This window comes from Dryobates pubescens, chromosome 10, assembly GCF_014839835.1.
Source record: "Dryobates pubescens isolate bDryPub1 chromosome 10, bDryPub1.pri, whole genome shotgun sequence".
In the NCBI taxonomy this organism is placed as follows: Eukaryota; Metazoa; Chordata; class Aves; order Piciformes; family Picidae; genus Dryobates; species Dryobates pubescens.
The window spans coordinates 17,375,569-17,401,846 of NC_071621.1; the positions used below are offsets into that span (position 1 = coordinate 17,375,569).

General features: G+C 66.5%; 2 protein-coding genes across 2 annotated transcripts in view; both read left to right on the forward strand.

The window, feature by feature from the left end:
* The first annotated feature begins 1,076 nt into the window (after positions 1-1,076).
* LOC104298359 (folate receptor gamma) lies at positions 1,077-7,187 on the forward strand. Its single transcript, XM_054164859.1, has 4 exons — positions 1,077-1,366; positions 2,163-2,351; positions 4,270-4,405; positions 6,796-7,187. Exons 1-4 carry the CDS (start codon positions 1,226-1,228, stop codon positions 7,185-7,187), a joined length of 858 nt encoding a protein of 285 aa, XP_054020834.1. The 5' UTR covers positions 1,077-1,225.
* An 885-nt stretch (positions 7,188-8,072) lies between these two features.
* The window catches only part of INPPL1 (inositol polyphosphate phosphatase like 1), a 31,999-nt gene continuing 13,793 nt past the window's right edge, over positions 8,073-26,278 (forward strand). The window contains exons 1-15 of the mRNA XM_054164861.1: positions 8,073-8,102; positions 9,835-10,064; positions 13,531-13,594; positions 15,176-15,326; positions 15,410-15,512; positions 16,842-16,979; positions 17,590-17,680; positions 18,043-18,132; positions 18,834-18,932; positions 19,866-20,016; positions 20,851-20,957; positions 21,575-21,677; positions 21,809-22,005; positions 23,154-23,271; positions 25,042-25,138. Of these exons, the coding sequence (XP_054020836.1) occupies positions 8,073-8,102; positions 9,835-10,064; positions 13,531-13,594; positions 15,176-15,326; positions 15,410-15,512; positions 16,842-16,979; positions 17,590-17,680; positions 18,043-18,132; positions 18,834-18,932; positions 19,866-20,016; positions 20,851-20,957; positions 21,575-21,677; positions 21,809-22,005; positions 23,154-23,271; positions 25,042-25,138 (1,769 nt within the window). The remainder of the gene's footprint in view (positions 8,103-9,834; positions 10,065-13,530; positions 13,595-15,175; positions 15,327-15,409; positions 15,513-16,841; positions 16,980-17,589; positions 17,681-18,042; positions 18,133-18,833; positions 18,933-19,865; positions 20,017-20,850; positions 20,958-21,574; positions 21,678-21,808; positions 22,006-23,153; positions 23,272-25,041; positions 25,139-26,278) is intronic.

A 26,278-nucleotide genomic window follows, 5' to 3' on the forward strand; every position in this document is an offset into this window, starting at 1 on the left:
AGACCCCTCCACGGGTGTCTGTAACCCACGGAGGGGTATTTGTGACCCATGGTGGTCATCTGGGACCCCCCCTGAGATATCTGAGACACCCGCACGAATGTCTATGACCCACGGGGGAATATCTGGATCCCTATAGGATATCAGAGACAACCCCCCCCGGGTGTCTATGACCCACGAGGAGATATTTCTGACCCCTCCTAGGATATCTGAGCCCCCCCCACGGGTGTCTCTGACCCACGGAGGGGTATTTGTGACCCATGGTGGGCATCTGGGACCACCCCACGAGATATCCGAGACGCCCCCACGGGTGTCTATGACCCACGGGGGAATATTTGGATCCCTATAGAATATCCGAGATGCCCCCACGGGTGACTATGACCCACGGAGGGGTATTTGTGACCCATGGTGGTCATCTGGGACCCCCTTGAGATATCTGAGATGCCCCCACGGATGTCTGTGACCCACGGGGGAATATTTGGATCCCTATAGGATATCCGAGACCCCCCCACGGGTGTCTCTGACCCACGAGGGGTATTTATGACCTGTGGGGGGGGGTCACCCCTTTCCCCCTGGCACGTCCCTCCCCCTCCCAGTTCAAGCAGCGCCATGGACCCTCCCCCCTGTCCCACTCTCCCTCCCCAATTCTCCCCTCCCCCAAACAGGGAGGGAGGGGGCGGAAAAACACCCACGAGTGGATTTTGGCTGCTGCTGGCCCCCACCCGGCGCCAGGCAGACTGGGATGGGACTGGAGGTGGGGGGGGGGGGACACCGAACTGAGTGGGGGGAGAAGGGCGGGGGGGAGGGGGATGACCTTTGGTAACCCCTACCCCGCCCCGGTGCCACCCAGAGCTCCTCCCAGGCTGGGGAAAGAGGCAGCAGCGGCCACCGGTGCTCCCAGTTCGGTGCCAGAGCTGCTCCCAGCCCGGTGCCAGAGCTGCTTCCAGTTTGGTGCCAGCTGTGGTTCCAGTTTGGTGCCAGCTGTGGTTCCAGTTCAGTGCCAGCTCTGCTCCCACTTAGGTGCCAGAGCTGCTCCCAGAGCTGCTCCCAGTTCGGTGCCAGCTCTGGTTCCAGTTCGGTGCCAGCTCCGGTTCCAGTTCGGTGCCAGCTCTGCTCTGGTGTCACTGGTGCCCCCCACGTGCCATGAGGGAGGACTTTGTCCCCAGGGTGCCCTCTCCAGCTCCACCAGCTCGGCTCTGAGGGCTTGCAAAGGTTGCTGGCAGGGGAGATGGCGACCAGGAGGCTCCTGCTGGGGGTCCTGCTGTGGGTGGGCGCTGCCAGGGCGGCGAGGGACAGCCTGACCAACGTCTGCATGGATGCCACCCACCACAAGAAGGAGCCTGGGCCCGAGGGGAAGCTCTATGGGCAGGTAAGGAGGGAAGGTCCTGGGACACCACCCCAGGCTGGTGGCATGGGGTGGGGTGGGTGTGACACACAGCAGGGTGTGCCCCAGGGAGACCCTCGTGGCCCCCCTGAGCCCACTCACAGCCAGCCTTAAAGACCCTTCCCATCCTTTGAGGACCACCCCCATGGAGACCACCCCATGGTGGATCTCAAATGCCTCTAAATCTGCTCCCAGCCACCCATGGGGACCCCTCCCATCCCTTGAGGACCACCTGATGGAGACCCTCGTGTCCACCCTCAACCCACTCACAACCACCCCTAGAGAACCCCTCATCCTTTGAGGACTCCCCCCCCACCATGGTGAACTTCAACTCCCCCTAGACCTGCACACAGCCACCCACAGAGACCCTTCCCCTCCCTTGAGGACCACCTCCTGGTGAACCTCCAGCCCTAGAGACCCTTGCCCTCCCTTGAGGACCACCCCCTGGTGAACCTCCAGCCCTAGAGACCCTTGCCCTCCCTTGAGGACCACCCCCTGGTGAACCTCAAGCCCTAGAGACCCTTGCCCTCCCTTGAGGACCACCCCCTGGTGAACCTCAAGCCCTTAAGACCTTTCCCATCCCTTGAGGACCACCCCATGGTGAACCTCAAGCCCTAGAGACCCTTGCCCTCCCTTGAGGACCACCCCCTGGTGAACCTCAAGCCCTTGAGACCCTTCCCCTCCCTTGAGGCCCCCTCCCCCCGTGGAGGCCACCACCCCTCCCCTCCTCCGTGGCGCCCCTGGCTGAGCTTTGCCCGCTCCCCCCTGCCCTGGGGGGCAGTGTGCCCTGTGGAAGGACAACGCCTGCTGCACGGCCAACACCAGCCAGGAAGCCCACCAGGACCAGTCCTACCTCTACAGCTTCAACTGGGACCACTGTGGGGTGATGCCCCCCAAGTGCAAGCGGCACTTCATCCAGGACACCTGCCTCTACGAGTGCTCCCCCAACCTGGGGCCGTGGATCGACCAGGTGGGTGCTGAGCCCCCCCCCCCCCCAGCACCCTCCCAGCCAGCCTGGGGCAGGCTGGGCCAGAGGGGCAGGCTGCGGGGGAAGGAATGGTGGAAGGGAATTGGAGGACCCTGGAATGAGTCAGAGGATCCTGGGATCCTAGAGATGTAGAATCCCTGAATCAGAGGATCCTCAAATCCTGGAATCAGAGAACCCTAGAGTCCTGGAATCATAGAATCCTGGAACCCTGCAATCCTAGAGTCCTGCAATCATAGAACCCTAGAATCCTAGAGTCCTGGAATCCTAGAATCCTAGAGTCCTGGAATCATAAAATCCTAGAATCCTAGAATCCTGGAATCACAGAGTCCTGCAATCATAGAACCCCAGAACCTTGGAATCCTAGAACCTTAGGATCCTAGAACCCTGGAATCCTGCAACCCTAGAATCCTAGTGTCCTGGAATCCTGGAATACTACAACCCTGGCATCCTAGAATCCTGTAATCATAGAATTCTGGAATCCTAGAATCCTAGACCCCTAGAGTCATGGAGGCATAGAATCAGTCCTTGAATCCTAGACCCCTAGAGTCATGGAGGCATAGAATCAGTCCTGGAATCCTAGAACCCTAGAGTCATGGAGGCATAGAATCAGTCCTGGAATCCTAGACCCCTAGAGTCATGGAGGCATAGAATCAGTCCTTGAATCCTAGACTCCTAGAGTCATGGAGGCATAGAATCAGTCATGGAATCCTAGAGGCATAGAATCAGTCACTGAATCCTAGAACCCTAGAGTCATAGTCACAGAATCCCAGAATCCTGGAATCCTAGAACCCTAGAACCCCAGAGTCATAGAATTTTAGGATCCTAGAGCCCTAGAATCCTCAAATCCAGAATCCTAGAGCCATAGAATCCCAGATTCACAGAATTGTCAGGGTCAGAAAGGACCTCAAGGCTCAGCCAGTCCCACCCCCCCTGCCATGGGCAGGGACACCTCACACCAGAGCAGGCTGCTCACAGCCACCTCCAGCCTGCCCTTGAACACCTCCAGGGATGAGGCTTCCACCCTCTCCCTGAGCAGCCTGTGCCAGGCTCTCACCACCCTCATGGGGAAGAACTTCTTCCTCACATCCAATCTCAATCTCCCCACTTCTAGTTCTGCTCCATCCCCCCCAGTCCTATCCCTCCCTGACACCCTCAAAAGTCCCTCCCCAGCTTTCCTGTTGCCCCCTGCAGATCCTGGAAGGCCACAAGAAGGTCTCCTGGGAGCCTTCTCTGGTTGTCCAGGAGCCAGCAATGTGCTCTGGTGGCCAAGAAATCCAAGGGCAGCCTGGGGTGGAGTGGAAGGGCAGCCTGGGGAGCAGGTCAGAGAGGTTCTCCACCCCCTGTGCTCTGCCCTGCTGAGGCTGCATCTGGAATCTTGTGTCCAGTTCTGGGCCCCTCAGTCAGGAGGGGCAGGGAGCAGCTGGGCAGAGGCCAAGGGAGAGCCAGGAGCATGATTTGGGCACTTGAGCATCTCCCCTGGGCAGAGAGGCTGAGATGAAGATGGGCAGGGGCAGTGCCCAGAGGCTGCAGCCCAGAGGCAGTGCCCAGAGGCTGTGCCCAGAGGCTGCTCAGTGCTGCCCAATGCCAGCCCAAGGGGCAGGGGGGAAGCTGAGGCAGAGGAAGGTCCATGGGAACAGGAGGAAGGATTTTGTCCCTGTGGGGGTGGAGCAGGCTGCCCGGGGGGGGGGCTGTGGAATCTCCTTCTGTGGAGATATTCAACCACCCCCCGGCTGCTTTCCTGGGTACCCTGCCTTGGGTGGTGCTGCCCTGGCGAGGGGGGGACTGGGCTGGGGGGGTCCCTTGCCGCCCCTGGCATCGCTTCTGTGAGTGATCCCTTCAATGCCACCCTCACTGGGATCAACTGGGCGCCAGCTGGGTGGGTTCTGCCCTCTCCTGCCAGGCTGACAGCAGCTGGAGGAAGGAGAGGATCCTCCATGTGCCGCTGTGCCGGGAGGACTGCGAGCAGTGGTGGGAGGACTGCCAGGAGGCTCTCACCTGCAAGGTCAACTGGCACAAGGGCTGGAACTGGACCTCAGGTCAGTGCTAGGGGCACCACCAGGGCTGGGCTGGAGGCTCCTGCGGGGAGGCTGTGGGCAGGTGGAGAAGTGACCCCCCCACCCTATGGGGGATCTGCTCCCAGCCAGGGCATCTGGGACCATTTTGGTTGCCCACTATGGATCACCATGGGGTGGGAGGGGTCTCCAGGAGTGGCTGTGAGAGGGTTGAGTGGGCACCTGAGGGTCTCCATGGGGTGGTCTCCTTGGGGTGTTCCTCAAGGGATGAGAAGGGTCTCTGTGGGTGGTTGTAAGGAGGTCTGAGGGGGCTTGAAGTTCACCATGGGGTGGTCTTCAAGGCATGGGAGGGTCTCCATGGGTGGGTTGAGGGTGGACACAAGGGTCTCCATGGAGTGGTCCTCAAGGGATGGGAGGGTCTCCATGGGTGGCTGTGAGTGGGTTAAGGGTGGACACGAGGCTCTCCGTGGGGTGGTCCATCAAGGGCTGGGAAGGGTCTCCATGGGTGGCTGTGAGTGGGTTGAGGGTGGACACAAGGGTCTCCATGGGGTGGTCCTCAAGGGATGGGAGGGGTCTCCATGGGGTGGTCCTCAGGCATGGGAAGGGTCTCCGTGGGTGGCTGTGAGTGGGTTGAGGGTGGACACAGAGGTCTCCATGGGGTGGTCCTCAAGGGATGGAAGGGTCTCCATGGGGTGGTCCTCAAGGGCTGGGAAGGGTCTCCGTGGGTGGCTGTGAGTGGGTTGAGGGTGGACACAAGGGTCTCCATGGGGTGGTCCTCAAGGGCTGGAAGGGTCTCCATGGGGTGGTCTCAAGGGCTGGGAGGGTCTCCATGGGTGGCTGTGAGTGGGTTGAGGGTGGACACGAGGGTCTCCATGGGGTGGTCCTCAAGGGATGGGAAGGGTCTCCATGGGGTGGTCCTCAAGGGCTGGGAAGGGTCTCCATGGGTGGCTGTGAGTGGGTTGAGGGTGGACACAAGGTCTCCATGGGGTGGTCTCAAGGGCTGGGAAGGGTCTCCATGGGTGGCTGTGAGTGGTTGAGGGTGGACACAAGGGTCTCCATGGGGTGGTCCTCAAGGGCTGGGAAGGGTCTCCATGGGTGGCTGTGAGTGGGTTGAGGTGGACACAAGGGTCTCCATGGGGTGGTCTCAAGGGCTGGGAAGGGTCTCCATGGGTGGCTGTGAGTGGGTTGAGGGTGGACACGAGGGTCTCCATGGGGTGTCCTCAAGGGCTGGGAAGGGTCTCCATGGGTGGCTGTGAGTGGGTTGAGGGTGGACACGAGGGTCTCCATGGGGTGGTCTCAAGGGCTGGGAAGGGTCTCCATGGGTGGCTGTGAGTGGGTTGAGGTGGACACAAGGGTCTCCATGGGGTGGTCCTCAAGGGATGGGAGGGTCTCCATGGTGGCTGTGAGTGGGTTGAGGGTGGACACGAGGGTCTCCATGGGTGGTCCTCAAGGGCTGGGAAGGTCTCCATGGGTGGCTGTGGGTGGGTTGAGGGTGGACACAAGGGTCTCCATGGGGTGGTCTCAAGGGCTGGGAAGGGTCTCCATGGTGGCTGTGAGTGGGTTGAGGGTGGACACAAGGGTCTCCATGGGGTGGTCTCAAGGGCTGGGAAGGGTCTCCATGGGTGGCTGTGAGTGGGTTGGGGTGGACACGAGGGTCTCCATGGGGTGGTCTCAAGGGCTGGGAAGGGTCTCCATGGTGGCTGTGAGTGGGTTGAGGTGGACACAAGGGTCTCCGTGGGGTGGTCTCAAGGCTGGGAAGGGTCTCCATGGTGGCTGTGAGTGGGTTAAGGGTGGACACAAGGGTCTCCGTGGGGTGGTCTCAAGGATGGGAAGGGTCTCCATGGGTGGCTGTGAGTGGGTTAAGGGTGACACAAGGGTCTCCATAGGGTGGTCCTCAAGGGCTGGGAAGGGTCTCCATGGGTGGCTGTGAGTGGGTTGAGGGTGGACACAAGGGTCTCCATGGGGTGGTCCTCAAGGGATGGGAGGGGTCTCCATGGGTGGCTGTGAGTGGGTTGAGGTGGACACGAGGGTCTCCGTGGGGTGGTCAAGGGCTGGGAAGGGTCTCCATGGGTGGCTGTGAGTGGGTTGAGGGTGGACACGAGGGTCTCCATGGGGTGGTCCTCAAGGGCTGGGAAGGGTCTCCATGGGTGGCTGTGAGTGGGTTGAGGGTGGACACGAGGCTCTCCGTGGGGTGGTCCTCATGGAATGGGGGGGTGGGTGTCTCCATGGGTGGCTGTGAGCGGGCCAGGGGGGGCTCGAGCTGCACCCTGGGGTGTTCCTCCTGGAGGGGGAGGTCTCCCCCACGAGCTGCGGTGCTCTCCCCACGCGCAGCACGCCGAGCCCCTCCTAACCCTCCCCTCTCCCCAAGCCGCCTCCCTCCCGCCCTGACCTCCTCTCCTCTCCTGCCCCCCCAGGCACCAACCAGTGTCCCCAGGGCTCCATGTGCCAGAGGTTCAGGGTGGTGTTCCCCACCCCAGCCAGGCTGTGCGAGGACATCTGGTCCCAGTCCTACCGGTGGAGCCCTCACCGGCGGGGCAGCGGCCGCTGCATCCAGATGTGGTTCGACCCCGCCCAGGGCAACCCCAACGTGGCCGTGGCACGGTTCTATGCCAAGGCTGCTGCCCCCCCCCGGGGGCCTGCCCCTCGCCTCGGGGGGCCTGCTGCTGCTGCCCACCGCCGGCCGGCTGCTCCTCTCCGCCTGACATGGAGGTCGCCGTGGCCGTGCTCGATGCAAGCCTGGAGACCACCCCGTGGAGACCCCCATGATCCCTCTCGACCACCCCATGGAGACCCTCCCAGCCCTTGAGGACCACCCCATGGAGACCACCCTGTGGTGAACACCCCATGGAGACCCTCATGATCCCTCTCGACCACCCCATGGACCCCTTCCCAGCCCTTGAGGACCAGCCCATGGAGACCACCCCATGGTGAACATCCCATGGAGACCCTCATGATCCCTCTCAACCCCCCCATGGACCCCCTCCCAGCCCTTGAGGACCACCCCATGGAGACCACCCCATGGTGAACACCCCATGGAGACCCTCATGATCCCTCTCAACCCCCCCATGGACCCCCTCCCAGACCTTGAGGACCACCCCATGGAGACCCTCATGATCCCTCTCAACCCCCCATAGACCCCTTCCCAGCCCTTGAGGACCACCCCATGGTGAACACACCATGGAGACCCTCATGACCCCCCATAGACCCCTTCCCAGCCCTTGAGGACCACCCCATGGTGAACACCCCGTGGAGACCCTCATGATCCCTCTCAACCCATCCATGAAGAGCTTCCCACCCCATGGTGAACCTCAAGCCCCTCTAGACCTCCTCAAGCCACCCCATGGAGACCCTCATGCCCCCCCCTCAGCCCACTCACAGCCAACCATGGAGACCCCTTCCATCCCTTGAAGACCATCCCATGGAGACCACCCCTAGGAGACCACCCCATAGTGACCCTCAGGTCCCCCCTCAACCCACTCACAGCCACCCACAGAGACCCTTCCCACCCCATGAGGACCACCCCATGGAGCCCACCCCATGGTGAACCTCAAGCCCCCCTAGACCTGCTCTCAGCCACCCATGAAGACCCTTCCTACCCCATGAAGACCACCCCATGGAGGTCCTCAAGCCACCCATGCAGACCCCTGCTATCCCTTGAGGACTCCCCCATGGAGACCATCTCTCCCCCTCCATGGGACACCCCAAAAGTTCCCTGGCTGCTGTGAGCCCCCCCCCCCAATTGAATAAAGACCCCAGACCCCCCTTGGGGGTGCTGCTCTTTGGGGGGAGGTCAAGCAGGGGGAATTTGGGGGGTGCTGGTCCTGCTCTTTTTGGGGGCTGAAAGGCTGTGGGAGTTGGGGGGGGTTGGTCCAGCTCTTTCGGGGGATGCAGGGTAGGAAGGGGAACCCCTTGGGGACCCCTACCCACGCTCTCGGTTCTCCCCGCCCCCCCCCCCATTCCCATGTGCCCCATCCCAAATGTCCCCTCCCCCCAAGTCCCCTCCCCCTTCCCATGTCCCCACCCTCTGTCCCCTTTCCCCAATGTCCCATCCCCATTCCCAGTGCCCCTCCCCCCAGTGTCCCCTCCCCCAGTGTCCCCTCCCATTCCCAGTGACCCCTCCCCATTCCCTCCCCATTCTCAGTGTCTCACCCTCACCCTTCGCCCACCCCCTGAAGACCCCTTCCCATTCCCCACTGTGTCCCCCCTCCCCATCACACTATCCGGGGGGGGCACTGGAAGGACTGGGGTCACTGGAGAGGTGGCAGTGACAGACTGGGGGGCACTGGGGGCAGAGGGAGAGCCAGGCTGGGGGGCACTGGGGGGACTGGAGGGCACAAGAGAAGTGGCTGCGACGAACTGGCACTGGAAGTTCTGGGGGGCACTGGAGAGCTGGCAGCGACAGTCTGGGGGGCACTGGAGAACTGGGGGGCACTGGAGAGCTGGGAGCGACAGTCTGGGGGGCACTGGAGAACTGGGGGGCACTGGAGAGCTGGCAGCGACAGTCTGGGGGGCACTGGAGAACTGGCAGCGACAGTCTGGGGGGCACTGGAGAGCTGGGAGGCGACAGTCTGGGGGGCACTGGAGAACTGGGGGGCACTGGAGAGCTGGCAGCGACAGTCTGGGGGGCACTGGAGAACTGGCAGCGACAGTCTGGGGGGCACTGGAGAGCTGGGGGGCACTGGAGAGCTGGCAGCGACAGTCTGGGGGGCACTGGAGAGCTGGCAGCGACAGTCTGGGGAGCACTGGAGAGCTGGGGGGCACTGGAGAGCTGGCAGCGACAGTCTGGGGGGCACTGGAGAGCTGGCAGCGACAGTCTGGGGAGCACTGGAGAACTGGGGGGCACTGGAGAGCTGGCAGCGGACAGTCTGGGGGGCACTGGAGAGCTGGCAGCGACAGTCTGGGGAGCACTGGAGAACTGGGGGGCACTGGAGAGCTGGGAGCGACAGTCTGGGGGGCACTGGAGAACTGGCAGCGACAGTCTGGGGGGCACTGGAGAGCTGGGAGCGACAGTCTGGGGGGGCACTGGAGAACTGGGGGGCACTGGAGAGCTGGGAGGCGACAGTCTGGGGGGCACTGGAGAACTGGCAGCGACAGTCTGGGGGGCACTGGAGAGCTGGGGGCACTGGAGAGCTGGCAGCGACAGTCTGGGGGGCACTGGAGAGCTGGCAGCGACAGTCTGGGGAGCACTGGAGAACTGGGGGGCACTGGAGAACTGGCAGCGACAGTCTGGGGGGCACTGGAGAGCTGGGAGCGACAGTCTGGGGGGCACTGGGAGGTCGGAGGGGACACTGTCCATCCAGTACCCCCAGTCTAGTCCTGTCCCACCCCCTCCCTGTCCTCCCCACCCTCCCTTGTCCCCACCCTCCCCTCCGCCCCCCCGGTCCCCGCCTCCCCGAACCCCCGAGCGCGGCCCCGCTGCGCGCTCCCGCTCGGTGCCCGGACTATGGCGGCAGGTCCGGGGGGGGAGCGGCGGCGGCGGCGGCGGAGCCGGGGCTGGGGTCGGGGGGGGCGGTCCGGGGCCACCTCCTCCTCCCTTGTCGCTGTCGCCGGTCCCTCCGCCCTGGTACCACCGGGACCTGAGCCGGGCGGCGGCCGAGGAGCAGCTGGCCCGGGCCGGGCGGGACGGAAGCTTCCTGGTGCGGGACAGCGAGAGCGTGGCAGGGGCCTTCGCACTGTGCCTCCTGTGAGTGCCGGGGCGGCGGGGGCAACGGCGGGGAACGGGGGGTGCGGGAGCGACGGGGGGCACGGGGGGGAACGGGGGGTACCGGGCGGGACTGGGGTGCCGGGGGGAGTCTTCGTACTGTGCCTCCTGTGAGTGCCGGGGCGGCGGGGGCAACGGCGGGGAACGGGGAACGGGGGTGCGGGAGGGACGGGGGGAACAGGGGTACCGGGCGGGACTGGGGTGCCGGGGGGAGTCTTCGTACTGTGCCTCCTGTGAGTGCCGGGGCGGGCGGGGGGGTACGGGAGGATGGGGGTGCGGGAGGGACGGGGGGAAACGGGGGGACGGGGGTACCGGGCGGGACTGGGGTGCCGGGGGGCGTCTTCGTACTGTGCCTCCTGTGAGTGCCGGGGCGGCGGGGCACGAGGGGATGGGGTACGGGAGGGATTGGGGTGCCGGGGGGAGTCTTCGTACTGTGCCTCCTGTGAGTGTCGGGGCAGCGGGGGGTACGGGAGGATGGGGGTACGGGAGGGACGGGGGGAAACGGGGGTAGGGGGGGAACGGGGGTACCGGCCGGGATTGGGGTGCCGGGGGGAGTCTTCGCCCTGCGCCTCCTATGAGTGCCGGGGGAAGGGGGGGTACGGGGGGGAATGGGGGTACCGGGCGGGACTGGGGTGCCGGGGGGGAGTCTTCGTACTGTGCCTCCTGTGAGTGCCGGGGGAACGGGGCGATGGGGGTACGGGGGCACTGAGGTACCAGGCGGGCCGGGGGTGCCGGGGGGAGTGTATTCGCACTGTGCCTCCTGTGAGTGCCGGGGGAAACGGGGGTACGGGGGTACCGGGGGTATCGGGCAGGACGGGGATGCTGGGGGGGAGGTCTTCGCCCCGTGTCTCCTGTGTGTGCCGGGGGGAAACGGGTGATACGGGGGAGGGACGGGGGTGCCGGGGGGCGATCTTCGCCCTGTGCCTCCTGTTAGTGCCGGGGGGAAACGGGGGTACGGGAGGAACGGGAGGATGCGGGTACGGGGGTACTGGGGTGCCGGGGGGCGGTCTTCGCCCTGTGTCTCTTGTGAATGCCGGTGGGAAACGGGGGGGGCGGGGGGAACTGGGGGGACGGGGGGTCTTCGCCCTGTGCCTCTTGTGAGTGCCGGGAGGAAACGGGGAGAACGGGGAGGGATGGGGGTACTGGAGGGACGGGGGTACCGGGCGAGGCGGGGGTGCCGGGGGGGCCGTCTTCGCACTGTGTCTCCTGTGAGTGCCGGGAGTAACGGGGGGATGGGGTAACGGGAGGAGCGAGGGGACGGGGGAAGCGGGGCCTCCTGGCGGGACTGGGGTACCGGGGTGGGGGGCTTCGTCCTGTGCCTCCTGTGAGTACCGGGGGGAAAGAGGATAACGGGGGACGGGAGTAACCGGGATGGCCTTCGCCCTGTGCCCGCTGTGGGTACCGGGGGGGAACGGGGGTACTGGGGGCACGGGAGTGAACGGGGATGACCAGGGGTACCGGTGGAAACGGGGGTCCTTCGCCCTCTGCCTGCTGTGAGTACCGGGCACCGGGGGGCCACCGGGGATACCTTGGGTAACGGGGGACCCGGCGGGGGGACGCCGGCGATGCCGGGGGACGTGGCGGGGATACCGGGGGAGCCTTCGGCCTGTGCCTGCTGCGAGTGCCGGCGGCACCGGGGGGTAACGGGGGGGCCAGAGCGGGGCCAGTGGGGAGGACACGGCGGGGGGACACACCGGGCAAAACGGAGGAGACACAGCGGGGCTACCGGGGACGTACGGGGTACACCGGGGAGGGAGGGACACAACGTGGGGAACCCCACGGATAACGGGGAGGACACGGCGGGGATACCGGGGTTGGGGGGGGACGACCTTCGCGCTGTGCCTGCTGTGAGTCCCGGCGGGGGGGACACACACCGGGGGGGCACCGGGGAGCCCGGGGGTGGCCTTCGCGCTGTGCCTGCCGTGAGTGCTGGGCACCGGGGGAGCATCGGGGGACTACCGGCAGCGAGCTCTGCCTGCTGTGAGTCCCGGGCGACCGGGGGGGGGGACACCGTGGGGGGAATGGCGGCGACACACCGCGGGGGGACGACGACCCCGGGGATACCGGGGGAAGGAAAGGGGGAGCGAATGGAGAGCACTGGGAGGGAACTGGGAGGGACTGGAGGAGGGGACCCGGCGGAGAGGATCCGGGGCGCGGGGGAAGCGCCGCGGAGTAGTGGGAGGGAAACCGGAGAGCACCGCGGGAGGGACCGGGGAGGTACCGGGAGAGCCCCGGGAAGGAGAATGGAGAGCGCTGGGAGGGCACGGGAAGGGGAGTGTTGGGGGGGAGGAGGGGGACACCGGAGAGACACCGGGGGGCACCGGAGAGGGACTGGGAGGGGGGGGAGGGGGGGGCCAGAGAGGTGGCAGCGACAGACTGGGGGGCACTGGAGAGCTGGCACTGCCAGACTGGGGGGCACTTGGGGCTGATGGAAAGCCAGACTGCGGGGGACTGGGGGAGCTGGCACTGCCAGACTGGAGGGCACTGGGAGAACTGGGGGGCACTGGTGAGCTGGGGAGCAGTGGAGAGGTGGCAGTGACAAACTAGGGGGCACTGGGAGAACTGGGGGGCACTGGAGAGCTGGCAGTGCCAGCCTGAGGGGCACTGGGAACAGGAGACAACACCTCCCTGGCACCTCTGCCTGTTGGCAGTGCCCAGGTGTGCCCCTGGGCAGCGCTGGAGGGCAGCTGGCAGCTTGCTGTGGTTTCTGGCTGGGTGGTGGCACCTCGGGCACCTCCAGAGTGCCCTGCAGGCACTGGAAGCTGCTGGCTCCTTCCAGCGAAACCAGTGGCACCTGGGAGGGTGCCAGCTGTGCCATGTGTTGTGTGCCAGGGGCCCAGTGCCATGTGTTGTGTGCCCAGTGCTATGTGTTCTGTGCCAGGGTTCCAGTGCCATGTGTTCTGTGCCCAGTGCCATGTGTTGTGTGCCAGGGTCTCAGTGTCATGTGTTGTGTGCCATGCACTGTGCCATGTGTCATGAAGTGCCAAGTGTAGTGTGCCCTGTGTTGTGCTTCATGTGCCCTGTGGCCCATCCCAAGTGCCCTGTGTTGTGCTTCGTGTGCCCTGTGCCATGTGTCCTGTGCCCTGTGCCCCATCCCAAGTGCCCTGTGTTGTGCTTCATGTGCCAAGTGCCCTGTGTTGTGCTTTGTGAGCCCTGTGCCATGTGTCCTGTGCCACGTGTCCAGTGCTAAGTGCCACTGTGCCCTCTGCCATCTGTTGTGTGCCCTGTGCCCAGTGCCCTGTGCCAAGTGCCCCCTGCCAGTGCAGGCCGGGTGGCACCGCTCCTGGCACCCTTCTCCAGCCCTGTGCCTGCTGCCAGTTTGCTTCCCTGGCCCTGTGGGCACAACGTTGGCACAGCAGGCATGGGCTGGGGGTGGGGGGGTTGGCATGGTGGTGGTGCCATGCCAGGGTGGCACCAGAGGCACCTGAGGGGGTGTCTGTGCCCACAGGTTCCAGAAGCATGTCCACACCTACCGCATCCTGCCCGACGAGGAGGACTTCCTGGCAGTGCAGGTGGGCACTGCCATCCCTGCCCTGGGCACTGGGCACCCTCCCTGCTGAGAGACCTGGGAGGGTGCCAGTGTGGCCTGGGGGGGCACTGGGGTGGTAGGGCTGGCTCAGATCTGTGCCGGCAGAGTGCCCTCCTCCTTGACACTGCCTCAGCACTGTGCCAACAGTGTGTCCAACTCCCTGGCACTGCTTCAGCCCTGTGCCAACAGCTTGCCCAGCTCCCTGGCACTGTCTCAATGCTGTGCTAACTGTGTGCCCAGTTCCCTGGCACTGCTTCAGCCCTGCTCCAACAGCATGCCCAGCTCATTGGCACTGCTTCAGCCCTGCTCCAACAGCATGCCCAGCTCATTGGCACTGCTTCAGCCCTGTGCCAACAGCTTGCCCAGCTCCCTGGCATTGCTTCAGCCCTGTGCCAACAGCTTGCCCAGCTCATTGGCACTGCCTCAGCCCTGTGCCAACAGCATGCCCAGCTCATTGGCACTGCCTCAGCCCTGTGCCAACAGCTTGCCCAGCTCCCTGGCACTGCTTCAGCCCTGTGCCAACAGCTTGCCCAGCTCCCTGGCACTGCTTCAGCCCTGTGCCAACAGCTTGCCCAGCTCCCTGGCACAGCTTCAGCCCTGTGCCAACAGCTTGCCCAGCTCCCTGGCACTGCTTCAGCCCTGTGCCAAGAGCTTGCCCAGCTCCCTGCCACTGCTTCAGCCCTGTGCCAAGAGCTTGCCCAGCTCCCTGGCACTGCTTCAGCCCTGTGCCAACAGCTTGCCCAGCTCCCTGGCACTGCTTCAGCCCTGTACCAACAGCGTGCCCAGCTGATTGGCACTGCATGGGTATCCCTTTTTTGGGGGTCTCTTTTTGGGGGTCCCTGTGTGGGGATCCTCCATTTCAGAGGGTCCCTTTTTGGGGTTCTCTTTGTGGGGGTCCCCCTTCTGGGGGTTTTGGGGGGTCCCTGTTGGCTGTTGCCACAGGAGGATCCCTTTCGGGGGGGGGTCCCTTTTTTAGGGACCTCTTTGGGGGGGGTTCCTCCATGGGGGCTCCCTCCATGAGGGTTCCTCCGTGGGGGCTCCTTCTCTAAAGGTCCCTCCATGGGGGCTTTCTTCCTGAGGCTCCCTCCATGGGGGCTCCCTCCATGGGGGCTTCCTCCATGAAGGTCCCTCCATAATGATCCCTCCCTGAGGCTCCCTCCATGTGGGCTCCCTCCATAATGATCCCTCCATGGGGGCTCCCTCCATGGGGGCTCCCTCCATGAAGGTCCCTCCATAATGATCCCTCCCTGAGGGTTCCTCCGTGGGGGCTCCCTCCATGGGGGCTCCCTCCATGAAGGTCCCTCCGTAATGATCCCTCCCTGAGGGTTCCTCCGTGGGGGCTCCCTCCATGGGGGCTCCCTCCATGGGGGCTCCCTCCGTAATGATCCCTTCCTGAGGGTTCCTCCGTGGGGGCTCCCTCCCTGAGGGTCCCTCTAGGGTCCCTCCATGCAGATCCCTCCCCGGGGGTCCCTTTCCCGGGGGGTGGGGATGTCCCTGGCCGGGGGGTGTGCCCCAGCCCAGGGCCGTCTCCCGGTGACCCCCAGCCGCGTGGCTGTCCCCGCAGACCTCGCAGGGGGTGCAGGTGAGACGCTTCAAGACCCTGAGCGAGTTGATCGCCCTCTACCTCCAGCCCAACCAGGGCCTGGTCTGCACCCTCCTCTTCCCCGTCGAGAGGGACAAGGAGAAGGACAGCCTGGAGGACAAGGACTACTCAGGTGGGAGGGAGCTCGCCCGCCCCGGGCCGGGCCGGGGGGTGCCCAGCCGAGAGCCGTGCCTCACCCCCAGCCCTGCCTTGCAGACGGAGAGGACGAGAAGCCGCCGCTGCCGCCCCGCTCCGCCGCCCCCGGGGGGCTCAGCCCCACCGGCCCCGCGCCGGCCCTGCCCGACCCTGCCGCCGACAGGTCAGGGGCTGCTCCCTGCCCACCACCCCCTCCCTGCCCGACCCCGCCGCCGACAGGTCAGGGGCTGCTCCCTGCCCACCACCCCCTCCCTGCCCGACCTGCCCGACCCTGCCCACCCTGCCTGACCCTGCCGCCGACAGGTCAGGGGCTGCTCCCTCCCCTCTACCCCCTCCCTGCCCACCACCCCCTCCCTGCCCACCCTGCCTGACCCTGCCTCCGACAGGTCAGGGGCTGCTCCCTCCCCTCTACCCCCTCCCTGCCCACCCTGCCCGACCCTGCCCGCCCTGCCCGACCCTGCCGCCGACAGGTCAGGGGCTGCTCCCTGCCCACCACCCCCTCCCTGCCCACCCTGCCCGACCCTGCCCACCCTGCCCGACCCTGCCGCCGACAGGTCAGGGGCTGCTCCCTGCCCACCACCCCCTCCCTGCCCGCCCTGCCCGACCCTGCCGCCGACAGGTCAGGGGCTGCTCCCTCCCCTCTACCCCCTCCCTGCCCGCCCTGCCCGACCCTGCCCGACCCTGCCGCCGACAGGTCAGGGGCTGCTCCCTCCCCTCTACCCCCTCCCTGCCCACCCTTCCCGACCCTGCCGCCGACAGGTCAGGGGCTGCTCCCTCCCCTCTACCCCCTCCCTGCCCACCCTTCCCGACCCTGCCCACCCTGCCCGACCCTGCCTCCGACAGGTCAGGGGCTGCTCCCTCCCCTCTAACCCCTCCCTGCCCGCCCTGCCCGACCCTGCCGCCGACAGGTCAGGGGCTGCTCCCTCCCCTCTACCCCCTCCCTGCCCGCCCTGCCCGACCCTGCCGCCGACAGGTCAGGGGCTGCTCCCTCCCCTCTACCCCCTCCCTGCCCACCCTGCCCGACCCCACTGCCAACAGCTCAGGAGATGGTCCCTCTCCCCCCTCTCCCCTCCTCTCCCCCCCTCTCCCCCCTCTCCCCCCTCTCCCCCCCTCCCCCCCTCTCCCCCCCTTCCCCCCCCTCCCCCACTTCCCCCCCCCTCCCCCACTTCCCCCCCCCTCCCCCACTTCCCCCCCCTCTCCTCCCCCTTCCCCCCCTCTCCTCCCCCTTCCCTCCCTCTCCTCCCCCTTCCCCCCCTCTCCTCCCCCTTCCCCCCCTCTCCTCTCCCTTCCCCCCCCTCTCCTCCCCCTTCCCCCCCCTCCTCCCCCTTCCCCCCCTCTCCTCCCCCTTCCCCCCCTCTCCTCCCCCCTCCCCCCTCTCCTCCCCCTCCCCCCTCTCCTCCCCCCTCCCCCCTCTCCTCCCCCTCCCCCCTCTCCTCCCCATCCTCCACCCCCTCCCCGTCCTCCACCTCTTCTCCGTCCTCCACCTCCACAGCCCCAATGGCCTCAGCAGCATCTCCCATGAGTACCTGAAGGGCAGCTACAGCCTGGACCTGGAGGCCGTCAGGGGTGGGGCCAGCAGCCTCCCACACCTCAACAAGACCTTGGTGACCTCCTGCAAACGGCTCCACAGGTGTGTGGGGGGAGGTGGATGGATGGAGGTGGCTGGGGATGGAGGGATGGATGGAGGTGGCTGGGGATGGAGGGATGGATGGAGGTGGCTGGGGATGGAGGGATGGATGGAGGTGGTTGGGGATGGAGGGGTGGATGGAGGTGGCTGGGGATGGAGGGATGGATGGAGGTGGCTGGGGATGGAGGGGTGGATGGAGGTGGTTAGGGATGGATGGAGGTGGTTGGGGATGGAGGGGTGGATGGAGGTGGCTGGGGATGGAGGGGTGGATGGAGGTGGCTGGGGATGGAGGGGTGGATGGAGGTGGCTGGGGATGGAGGGGTGGATGGAGGTGGCTGGGGATGGAGGGGTGGATGGAGGTGGCTGGGGATGGAGGGGTGGATGGAGGTGGTTGGGGATGGAGGGGTGGATGGAGGTGGTTGGGGATGGAGGGGTGGATGGAGGTGGTTGGGGATGGAGGGATGGATGGAGGTGGTTGGGGATGGAGGTGGAGGGAGAGGGAGAGGGAGGGAGGTGGATGGAGAGGGAGGTGGAGAGGGAGGTGGATGGGGGTGGGTGGAGATGTGTGGGCAGGCAGTTGGCAGCCCCTGCCCCTGCTCCTCCTCATCCCCAGCGAGGTGGACAAGGTGCTGGCAGGGCTGGAGATCCTCTCCAAGGTCTTTGACCAGCAGAGCTCCTCCATGGTCTCCAAGATCCTGCAGCAGGTGAGGGGAACAGGGGGACTGCTCCCACCCTGAGGATCCCATCCTGCTTCATTCCATGGTGCTGGGTTGGAGCTGAGGGTCCCATCCTGCCCCTGCTGGGATCTGGGCTGGATCTGGGGGGGGGGGGGGTCCCATCCTGCCCCATCCCCTGGTGTTGGGTTGGATCTGAGGGTCCCATCCTGCCCCTGCTGGGATCTGGGCTGGATCTGAGGGGGGTGTCCCATCCTGCCCCGTCCCATGATGCTGGGTTGGAGCTGAGGGTCTCATCCTGCCCCTGCTGGGATCTGGGCTGGATCTGGGGGGGTCCCATCCTGTCCCTGAGGGGGTAAAGGCTGGGTGCTAGGTGGTGCTGGGTCCCACAGCCTGCAGGGCAGAGCGGGGAGCAGGAGCTGGAGACCTTGGTGCTGAAGCTCTCGGTGCTGAAGGACTTCCTGGCCAGCATTGAGAAGAAGGTGGTACTGGGAGGCACTGGGAGGCACTGGGGAGCAGTGGGGACCACTGGGGAGTACTAGAGCAGTGGGGAGTACTGGAGCAGTGGGGAGCAGTGGGGAACACTGGGAGCAGTGGGGAGCTCTGGGGAGCAGTGGGGAACACTGGGAAGCAATAGGAGCAGTGGGGAGCTCTGGGGAGCACTGGGAAGCAGTGGGGAGCACTGGGAAGCAATAGGAGCAGTGGGGAGCACTGGGAAGCAGTGGGGAGCACTGGGAAGCAATAGGAGCAGTGGGGAGCAGTGGGGAGCAGTGGGAAGCAATAGGAGCAGTGGGGAGTTCTGGGGAACACTGGGAGCAGTGGGGAGCAGTGGGGAGCAGTGGGAAGCAATAGGAGCAGTGGGGAGCACTGGGAAGCAATAGGAGCAGTGGGGAGCAGTGGGGAGCACTGGGAAGCAATAGGAGCAGTGGGGAGCTCTGGGGAACACTGGGAGCAGTGGGGAGCACTGGGGGGCAGTGGGGAGCACCAGGAAGCAATAGGAACAATGTGCTCTGGGGGTGCTGAGCTCTGGGTGCTGGCCTGGGCTCCAGGGGCAGCTGTTGGCACCATGGGTGGCATCAGGGGGACCTCATGGCTGGGTGGTGGAACTCGGGGGGACTGGAGGGGCCTGGTGATGAGGGTGAGGATGATGATGCCGCTGCTGATGCTGGGATGTGTGCGGCAGGCGCTGAAGGCTCTGCAGGACATGAGCTCTGCTGCCCCTGCTGCCCCCTGCCAGCCTCTGTCTCGCAAGGCCAAAAGCATCCCCGTGCAGACCTTCGAGGTGGGGCTGGGGGCGCTGCGGGGGCTGGGCATGGGGCACTGGGGGGACTGGGTGCTGGGGCGGCATTGGGCACTGGTGGAGGGGGGCACTGGTGGGACATTGGGCACTGGTGGGGCTGGGCATTGGTCACTGGTGGGGCTGGGCATTGGTCACTGGTGTCGCTGGGCACTGTTGGGGCTGGGCATTGGTCACTGGTGGGGCTGGGCATTGGTCACTGGTGTCGCTGGGCACTGTTGGCACTGGGTATTGATCACTGGTGGGGCTGGGCATTGGTCACTGGTGTCGCTGGGCACTGGTGGGGCTGGGCATTGGTCACTGGTGGGGCTGGGCATTGGTCACTGGTGTCGCTGGGCACTGTTGGCACTGGGTATTGATCACTGGTGGGGCTGGGCATTGGTCACTGGTGTCGCTGGGCACTGGTGGGGCTGGGCATTGGTCACTGGTGGGGCTGGGCATTGGTCACTGGTGTCGCTGGGCACTGTTGGCACTGGGTATTGATCACTGGTGGGGCTGGGCATTGGTCACTGGTGTCGCTGGGCACTGGTGGGGCTGGGCATTGGTCACTGGTGGGGCTGGGCATTGGTCACTGGTGTCGCTGGGCACTGTTGGCACTGGGTATTGATCACTGGTGGGGCTGGGCATTGGTCACTGGTGTCGCTGGGCACTGTTGGCACTGGGCATTGGTCACTGGTGGGGCTGGGCATTGATCACTGGTGGGGCTGGGCATTGATCACTGGTGGGGCTGGGCATTGATCACTGTTGGCACTGGGTATTGGTCACTGGTGGGGCTGGGCATTGGTCACTGGCGGGGCTGGGCATTGGTCACTGGCGTCGCTGGGCACTGCTGGCACTGGGCATTGATTCCTGCCGGGCCTGGCTGCCGGCGGAGCTGGGCGCCGCCTGCTCCCAGTTCAAGCGGTCAGGGGCCGGCAGGTGAAGCTGGACGTGGGCCTGGGGGACCTGACCAAGATCGGGAAGTCGCAGAAGCAGAGCCTGAGCGTGGACGTGGAGGGCGGCAGGGTGGTGGTGCTGCGGCGCCAGAGGGACAGCCAGGAGGACTGGAACACCTTCAGCCACGACAAGAGTCAGTTCCCGCCGCCGCCGCCAGGGGGCGCCCGCGGCAAGCGCCGCGCAACGCCGCAGCCCAGGCCGCCAGGGGGCGCTGCTGGGGGGCTCCCAGCTCAGCCAGAGGGGTCCCTGGGGGGGGCTCCCAGCTCAGCCAGAGGGGTCCCGGGGGGGGGCTCCCAGCTCAGCCAGAGGGGTCCCTGGGGGGGGCTCCCAGCTCAGCCAGAGGGGTCCCTGGGGGGGGCTCCCAGCTCAGCCAGAGGGGTCCCTGGGGGGGTCCCAGCTCAGCCAGAGGGGTCCCTGGGGGGCTCCCAGCTCAGCCAGAGGGGTCCCTGGGGGGGGCTCCCAGCTCAGCCAGAGGGGTCCCTGGGGGGGTCCCAGCTCAGCCAGAGGGGTCCCTGGGGGGGGCTCCCAGCTCAGCCAGAGGGGTCCCTGGTTGGGTCCCAGCTCAGCCAGAGGGGTCCCTGGGGGAGTCCCAGCTCAGCCAGAGGGGTCCCGGGGGGGGGGCTCCCAGCTCAGCCAGAGGGGTCCCTGGTTGGGTCCCAGCTCAGCCAGAGGGGTCCCTGGGGGAGTCCCAGCTCAGCCAGAGGGGTCCCTGGGGGAGTCCCAGCTCAGCCAGAGGGGTCCCTGGGGGGGTCCCAGCTCAGCCAGAGGGGTCCCTGGGGGGGTCCCAGCTCAGCCAGAGCTCCTTCCTGGTGAGCCCTTCCCCTAGCCCCCCCTGGCCAAGCTCCCTGCTGGGCGCCAGCTCGGCTGCCCTCCGGGTTGGCTAGGGGGGGGCTGGGGGTGGGCAGGGGGTGTGCAGGGGGGGTCAGGGGTGCCCAGTCTGACCCAGTGTGGTTCCCCTGCCCCCCAGTCCGGCAGCTGATCAAATCCCAGCGGGTGCAGAACAAACTGGGCATCGTTTTTGAGAAGGAGAAGGACAGGACCCAGCGCAAGGACTTCGTCTTCGTCAGTGCCAGGGTGAGTGCCCGGCAGGGCATGGCACCTGCATGGCTCCTGCATGGCACCAGGGGCACTCCAAAAGGCTCCCTGAATCCCAGTGTGGTTACTGGGATCCCAGTATGGCCCCAGAGGGGGGCACTGGTGGGGCAGGGAGAGCCTTGGGTGGCTCTGATGGGGCATGGGTGGCACTGGTGGAGCAGGGAGAGCCTTGGGTGGCACTGGTGGGGTATGGGTGGCACTGGTGGGTGCTGGAGGCCCTTGGAGAGCTTTGGGTGGCACTGGTGGGGCATGGGTGGCACTGGTGGGGCATGGAGAGCCTTGGGTGGCACTGGTGGGGCATGGAGAGCCTTGGGTGGCACTGGTGAGGTATGGGTGGCACTGGTGGGTGCTGGAGGCCCTTGGAGAGCTTTGGGTGGCACTGGTGGGGCATGGGTGGCACTGGTGGGGCATGGAGAGCCTTGGGTGGCACTGGTGGGATGTGGGTGGCACTGGTGGGCCCTGGATGCCCTCGGGTGGCCCTGGTGGGCACCGGAGGCCCTTGGGTGGCCCTGGTGGGCGCCGGAGGCCCTTGGGGGTCCGTGGTGGGTGCTGGAGCCCCCTGAAGGCGCCCCCTGCCCCCCTGTGTGCCCCCCCAGAAGCGAGAGGCCTTCTGCCAGCTGCTGCAGCTGATGAAGAACAAGCACTCGCAGCAGGACGAGCCGGACATGATCAACATCTTCATTGGCACCTGGAACATGGGTAGGGCGGTGCCCAGGGCTGGGGGGGGGGGGTGGTCAAGGTGCCCACCTCGGGTGGGAGCCCGAAGCTGTGGCAGCAGCTTGAGCCCAGGCCTCTCCTGCCCACCCCCCCTGCTTCCCCACCCCTTGCAGGCAGCGTCCCCCCCCCCAAGAACATCACCTCCTGGTTCACCTCCAAGGGCTTGGGCAAGACCTTGGACGAGGTGACCCTGGCCATCCCCCACGACATCTACGTCTTTGGGACCCAGGAGAACTCCCTGGGGGACAAGGAGTGGGTGGACTTCCTCAGGGCTGTCCTCAAGGACTTCACCGAGGTGGAATACAGACCAGTAAGGACCTGGGGGGGCGGGGGGAGCAGGGGGGAGGGCCTGGGGGAGAGGTAAAGGGGGGTGGCAGAGGTGGGATGGGGACCTGGAGGGCCTGAGGGGGAGATGGTGGTGGAAGGTGGAAGTCCTGGAGGGCCTGGGGTGGAGATATGAGGGGGTGGTAGAGGTGGGATGGGGTCCTGGGGTGGAGATATGAGGGGGTGGTAGAGGTGGGATGGGGTCCTGGGGTGGAGATATGAGGGGGTGGTGGAGGTGGGATGGGGTCCTGGAGGGCCTGGGGTGGAGATATGAGGGGGTGGTGGAGCTGGGATGAGGTCCTGGGGATCCTGGGGTGCAGATAGTGGAGGGTGGTGGAGGTCCCAGAGGTCCTTGGGGTGGAGATGCTGGTAGAAGGTGGAGGAAGGATGAGGTCCTGGAAGTCCTGGGGTGGAGATATTAGAGGGTGGTGGAGCTGGGATGAGGTGCTGGAGGGCCTGAGGTGGAGATGGTGGTGGAAGATAGAGGTGGGATGAGATGCTGGAGGGCCTGAGGTGGAGATGGTGGTGGAAGATAGAGGTGGGATGAGATCCTGGAGGGCCTGGGGTGGACATGGTGGTGGAAGATAGAGGTGGGATGAGGTCCTGGAGGGCCTGAGGTGGAGATGGTGGTGGAAGATAGAGGTGGGATGAGGTCCTGGAGGGCCAGAGGTGGAGATGGTGGTGGAAGATAGAGGTGGGATGAGGTCCTGGAGGGCCTGAGGTGGAGATGGTGGTGGAAGATAGAGGTGGGATGAGGTCCTGGAGGGCCTGAGGTGGAGATGGTGGTGGAAGATAGAGGTGGGATGAGGTCCTGGAGGGCCTGAGGTGGAGATGGTGGTGGAAGATAGAGGTGGGATGAGGTCCTGGAGGGCCTGAGGTGGAGATGGTGGTGGAAGGTGGAGGTGGGATGAGGTCCTGGAGGTCTTGAGGTGGAGATCCTGGTGGAAGGTGGAGGTGGGATGAGGTCCTGGAGGTCTTGAGGTGGAGATCCTGGTGGAAGGTGGAGGTGGGATGAGGTCCTGGAGGTCTTGAGGCGCAGATCCTGGTGGAAGGTGGAGGTGGGATGAGGTCCTGGGCTGGGGCTGTGTGTGAGGTGGCTGTGGGGGTGTCTGAGGGGGCTGTGGGGGGCTGCAGGTGGCCATGCAGTCGCTGTGGAGCATCAAGGTGGTGGTGCTGGTGAAGCCTGAGCACGAGAACCGCATCAGCCACATCAGCACCTCCTGCGTCAAGACCGGCATCGCCAACACGCTGGGTACCCGCGCACGGCACGGCGGGGGCACAGCATGGGCAGGGGGCACGGCCTGGGCAGGGGGCACACGGCCTGGGGAGGGGGCACACGGCCTGGGGAGGGGGCACATGGCGTGGGGAGGGGGCACATGGCGTGGGGAGGGGGCACACGGCATGGGGAAGGGGCACACGGCGTGGGGAGGGGGCACACGGCCTGGGAAGGGGGCACATGGCGTGGGGAGGGGGCACATGGCGTGGGGAGGGGGCACACGGCATGGGGAAGGGGCACACGGCGTGGGGAGGGGGCACGGCGTGGGCAGGGGGCACACGGCCTGGGCAGGGGGCACACGGCCTGGGCAGGGGGCACACGGCCTGGGGAAGGGGCACACGGCATGGGGAAGGGGGCACACGGCGTGGGGAAGGGGGCACACGGCATGGGGAGGGGGCACACGGCATGGGGAAGGGGGCACACGGCATGGGGAAGGGGCACACGGCATGGGGAGGGGGCACACGGCATGGGGAAGGGGGCACACGGCATGGGGAGGGGGCACACGGCCTGGGGAGGGGGCACACGGCATGGGGAAGGGGCACACGGCATGGGGAGGGGGCACACGGCATGGGGAAGGGGGCACACGGCATGGGGAGGGGGCACACGGCCTGGGGAGGGGGCACACGGCATGGGGAAGGGGCACACGGCATGGGGAGGGGGGCACACGGCATGGGGAGGGGCCACACGGTATGGGGAAGGGGCACACGGCGTGGGGAAGGGGCACACGGCGTGGGGAAGGGGCACACGGCATGGGGAAGGGGGCACACGGCATGGGGAGGGGGCACACGGCATGGGGAGGGGGCACACGGCGTGGGGAAGGGGCACATGGCATGGGGAAGGGGGCACGGCGTGGGAAGGGGGCACACGGCATGGGGAAGGGGCACACGGCCTGGGGAAGGGGGCACACGGCATGGGGAGGGGGCACACGGCATGGGGAGGGGGCACACGGCCTGGGGAAGGGGCACACGGCGTGGGGAAGGGGGCACACGGCATGGGGAAGGGGGCACACGGCATGGGGAAGGGGCACACGGCCTGGGGAAGGGGGCACACGGCATGGGGAGGGGGCACACGGCATGGGGAAGGGGGCACACGGCATGGGGAAGGGGCACACGGCATGGGGAAGGGGGCACGGCGTGGGAAGGGGGCACACGGCATGGGGAAGGGGGCACACGGCATGGGGAAGGGGCACACGGCGTGGGGAGGGGGCACACGGCGTGGGGAAGGGGCACACGGCGTGGGGAAGGGGCACACGGCGTGGGGAGGGGGCACACGGCATGGGGAAGGGGGCACACGGCATGGGGAGGGGGCACACGGCATGGGGAGGGGGACAGGGGAGGCAGGGGGGGACAGACAGACTGGGGGGGGGACAAGGGGGACAGGGGGGACAGACAGCCTGGGGAGGGGGACAGGGGGGAACAGACACACTGGGGAGGGGACAGGGGGGAACAGACACACTGGGGAGGGGGACAGGGGGGAACAGACACACTGGGGAGTGGGGGGACAAACAGCCTGGGGAGGGGACAGGGAGGGGGACAGACCCCCTGGGGAGGGGGGACAGGGAGGGGGACAGACCCCCTGGGGAGGGGGGACAGGGAGGACAGCCTGGGGAAGGGAGGACAGGGGGAGACACCAACCCCCTGGGGAGGAGGGGGACAGGGGGTACAGAAGGGGGACCCGCTGGGGAGGGGGACGGGAGGGCACAGGGGGATGGGTGGTGGCAGCTGCCCCCCTGTGCCCCCTCCCCAGGCAACAAGGGAGCTGTGGGAGTCTCCTTCATGTTCAATGGCACCTCCCTGGGCTTTGTCAACTGCCACCTCACCTCTGGCAGCGAGAAGACAGCCAGGTGGGCACCTCTGCCAGCCCAGGGGGCACCTCTGCCAGCCCAGGGGCACCTCTGCCAGCCCAGGGGGCACCTCTGCCAGCCCAGGGGGCACCTCTGCTGCCCTGGGGGCACCTCTGCCAGCCCAGGGGCACCTCTGCCAGCCCAGGGGCACCTCTGCTGCCCTGGGGGCACCACTGACACCCCAGGGGGCACCTCTGGGGGGGGTATGGGGCAGTCATTGGGGGGGTCCATGAGGGCTTTGGAGGTCGTGGTGGGGTCCATGGTGTGTGGGGGTCCGTGGTGGGGTCCCTGGTGTCTGTGGGGTCCCTGGTGTCTGTGGGGTCGGTGGTGGGGTCCCTGGTGTCCGTGGGGTCGGTGGTGGGGTCCATGGTGTCTGTGGGGTCGGTGGTGGGGTCCATGGTGTCCGTGGGGTCCATGGTGGGGTCCATGGTGTCCGTGGGGTCGGTGGTGGGGTCCATGGTGTCTGTGGGGTCGGTGGTGGGGTCCCTGGTGTCCGTGGGGTCCATGGTGGGGCCCATGGTGTCTGTGGGGTCGGTGGTGGGGTCCATGGTGTCGGTGGGGTCGGTGGTGGGGTCCATGGTGGGGTCCATGGTGTCCGTGGGGTCAGTGGTGGGGTCCATGGTGTCCGTGGGGTCGGTGGTGGGGTCCATGGTGTCCGTGGGGTCCATGGTGGGGTCCATGGTGTCCGTGGGGTCAGTGGTGGGGTCCATGGTGTCCGTGGGGTCGGTGGTGGGGTCCATGGTGTCCGTGGGGTCCATGGTGGGGTCCATGGTGTCTGTGGGGTCCCTGGTGGGGTCCCTGGGGTCGGTGGGGTCCCTGGTGTCCGTGGGGTCGGTGGTGGGGTCCATGGTGTCCGTGGGGTCGGTGGTGGGGTCCATGGTGTCCGTGGGGTCAGTGGTGGGGTCCCTGGTGTCCGTGGGGTCGGTGGTGGGGTCCATGGTGTCTGTGGGGTCGGTGGTGGGGTCCCTGGTGTCCGTGGGGTCGGTGGTGGGGTCCATGGTGTCGGTGGGGTCGGTGGTGGGGTCCCTGGTGTCCGTGGGGTCGGTGGTGGGGTCCATGGTGTCCGTGGGGTCGGTGGTGGGGTCCATGGTGTCGGTGGGGTCGGTGGTGGGGTCCCTGGTGTCCGTGGGGTCGGTGGTG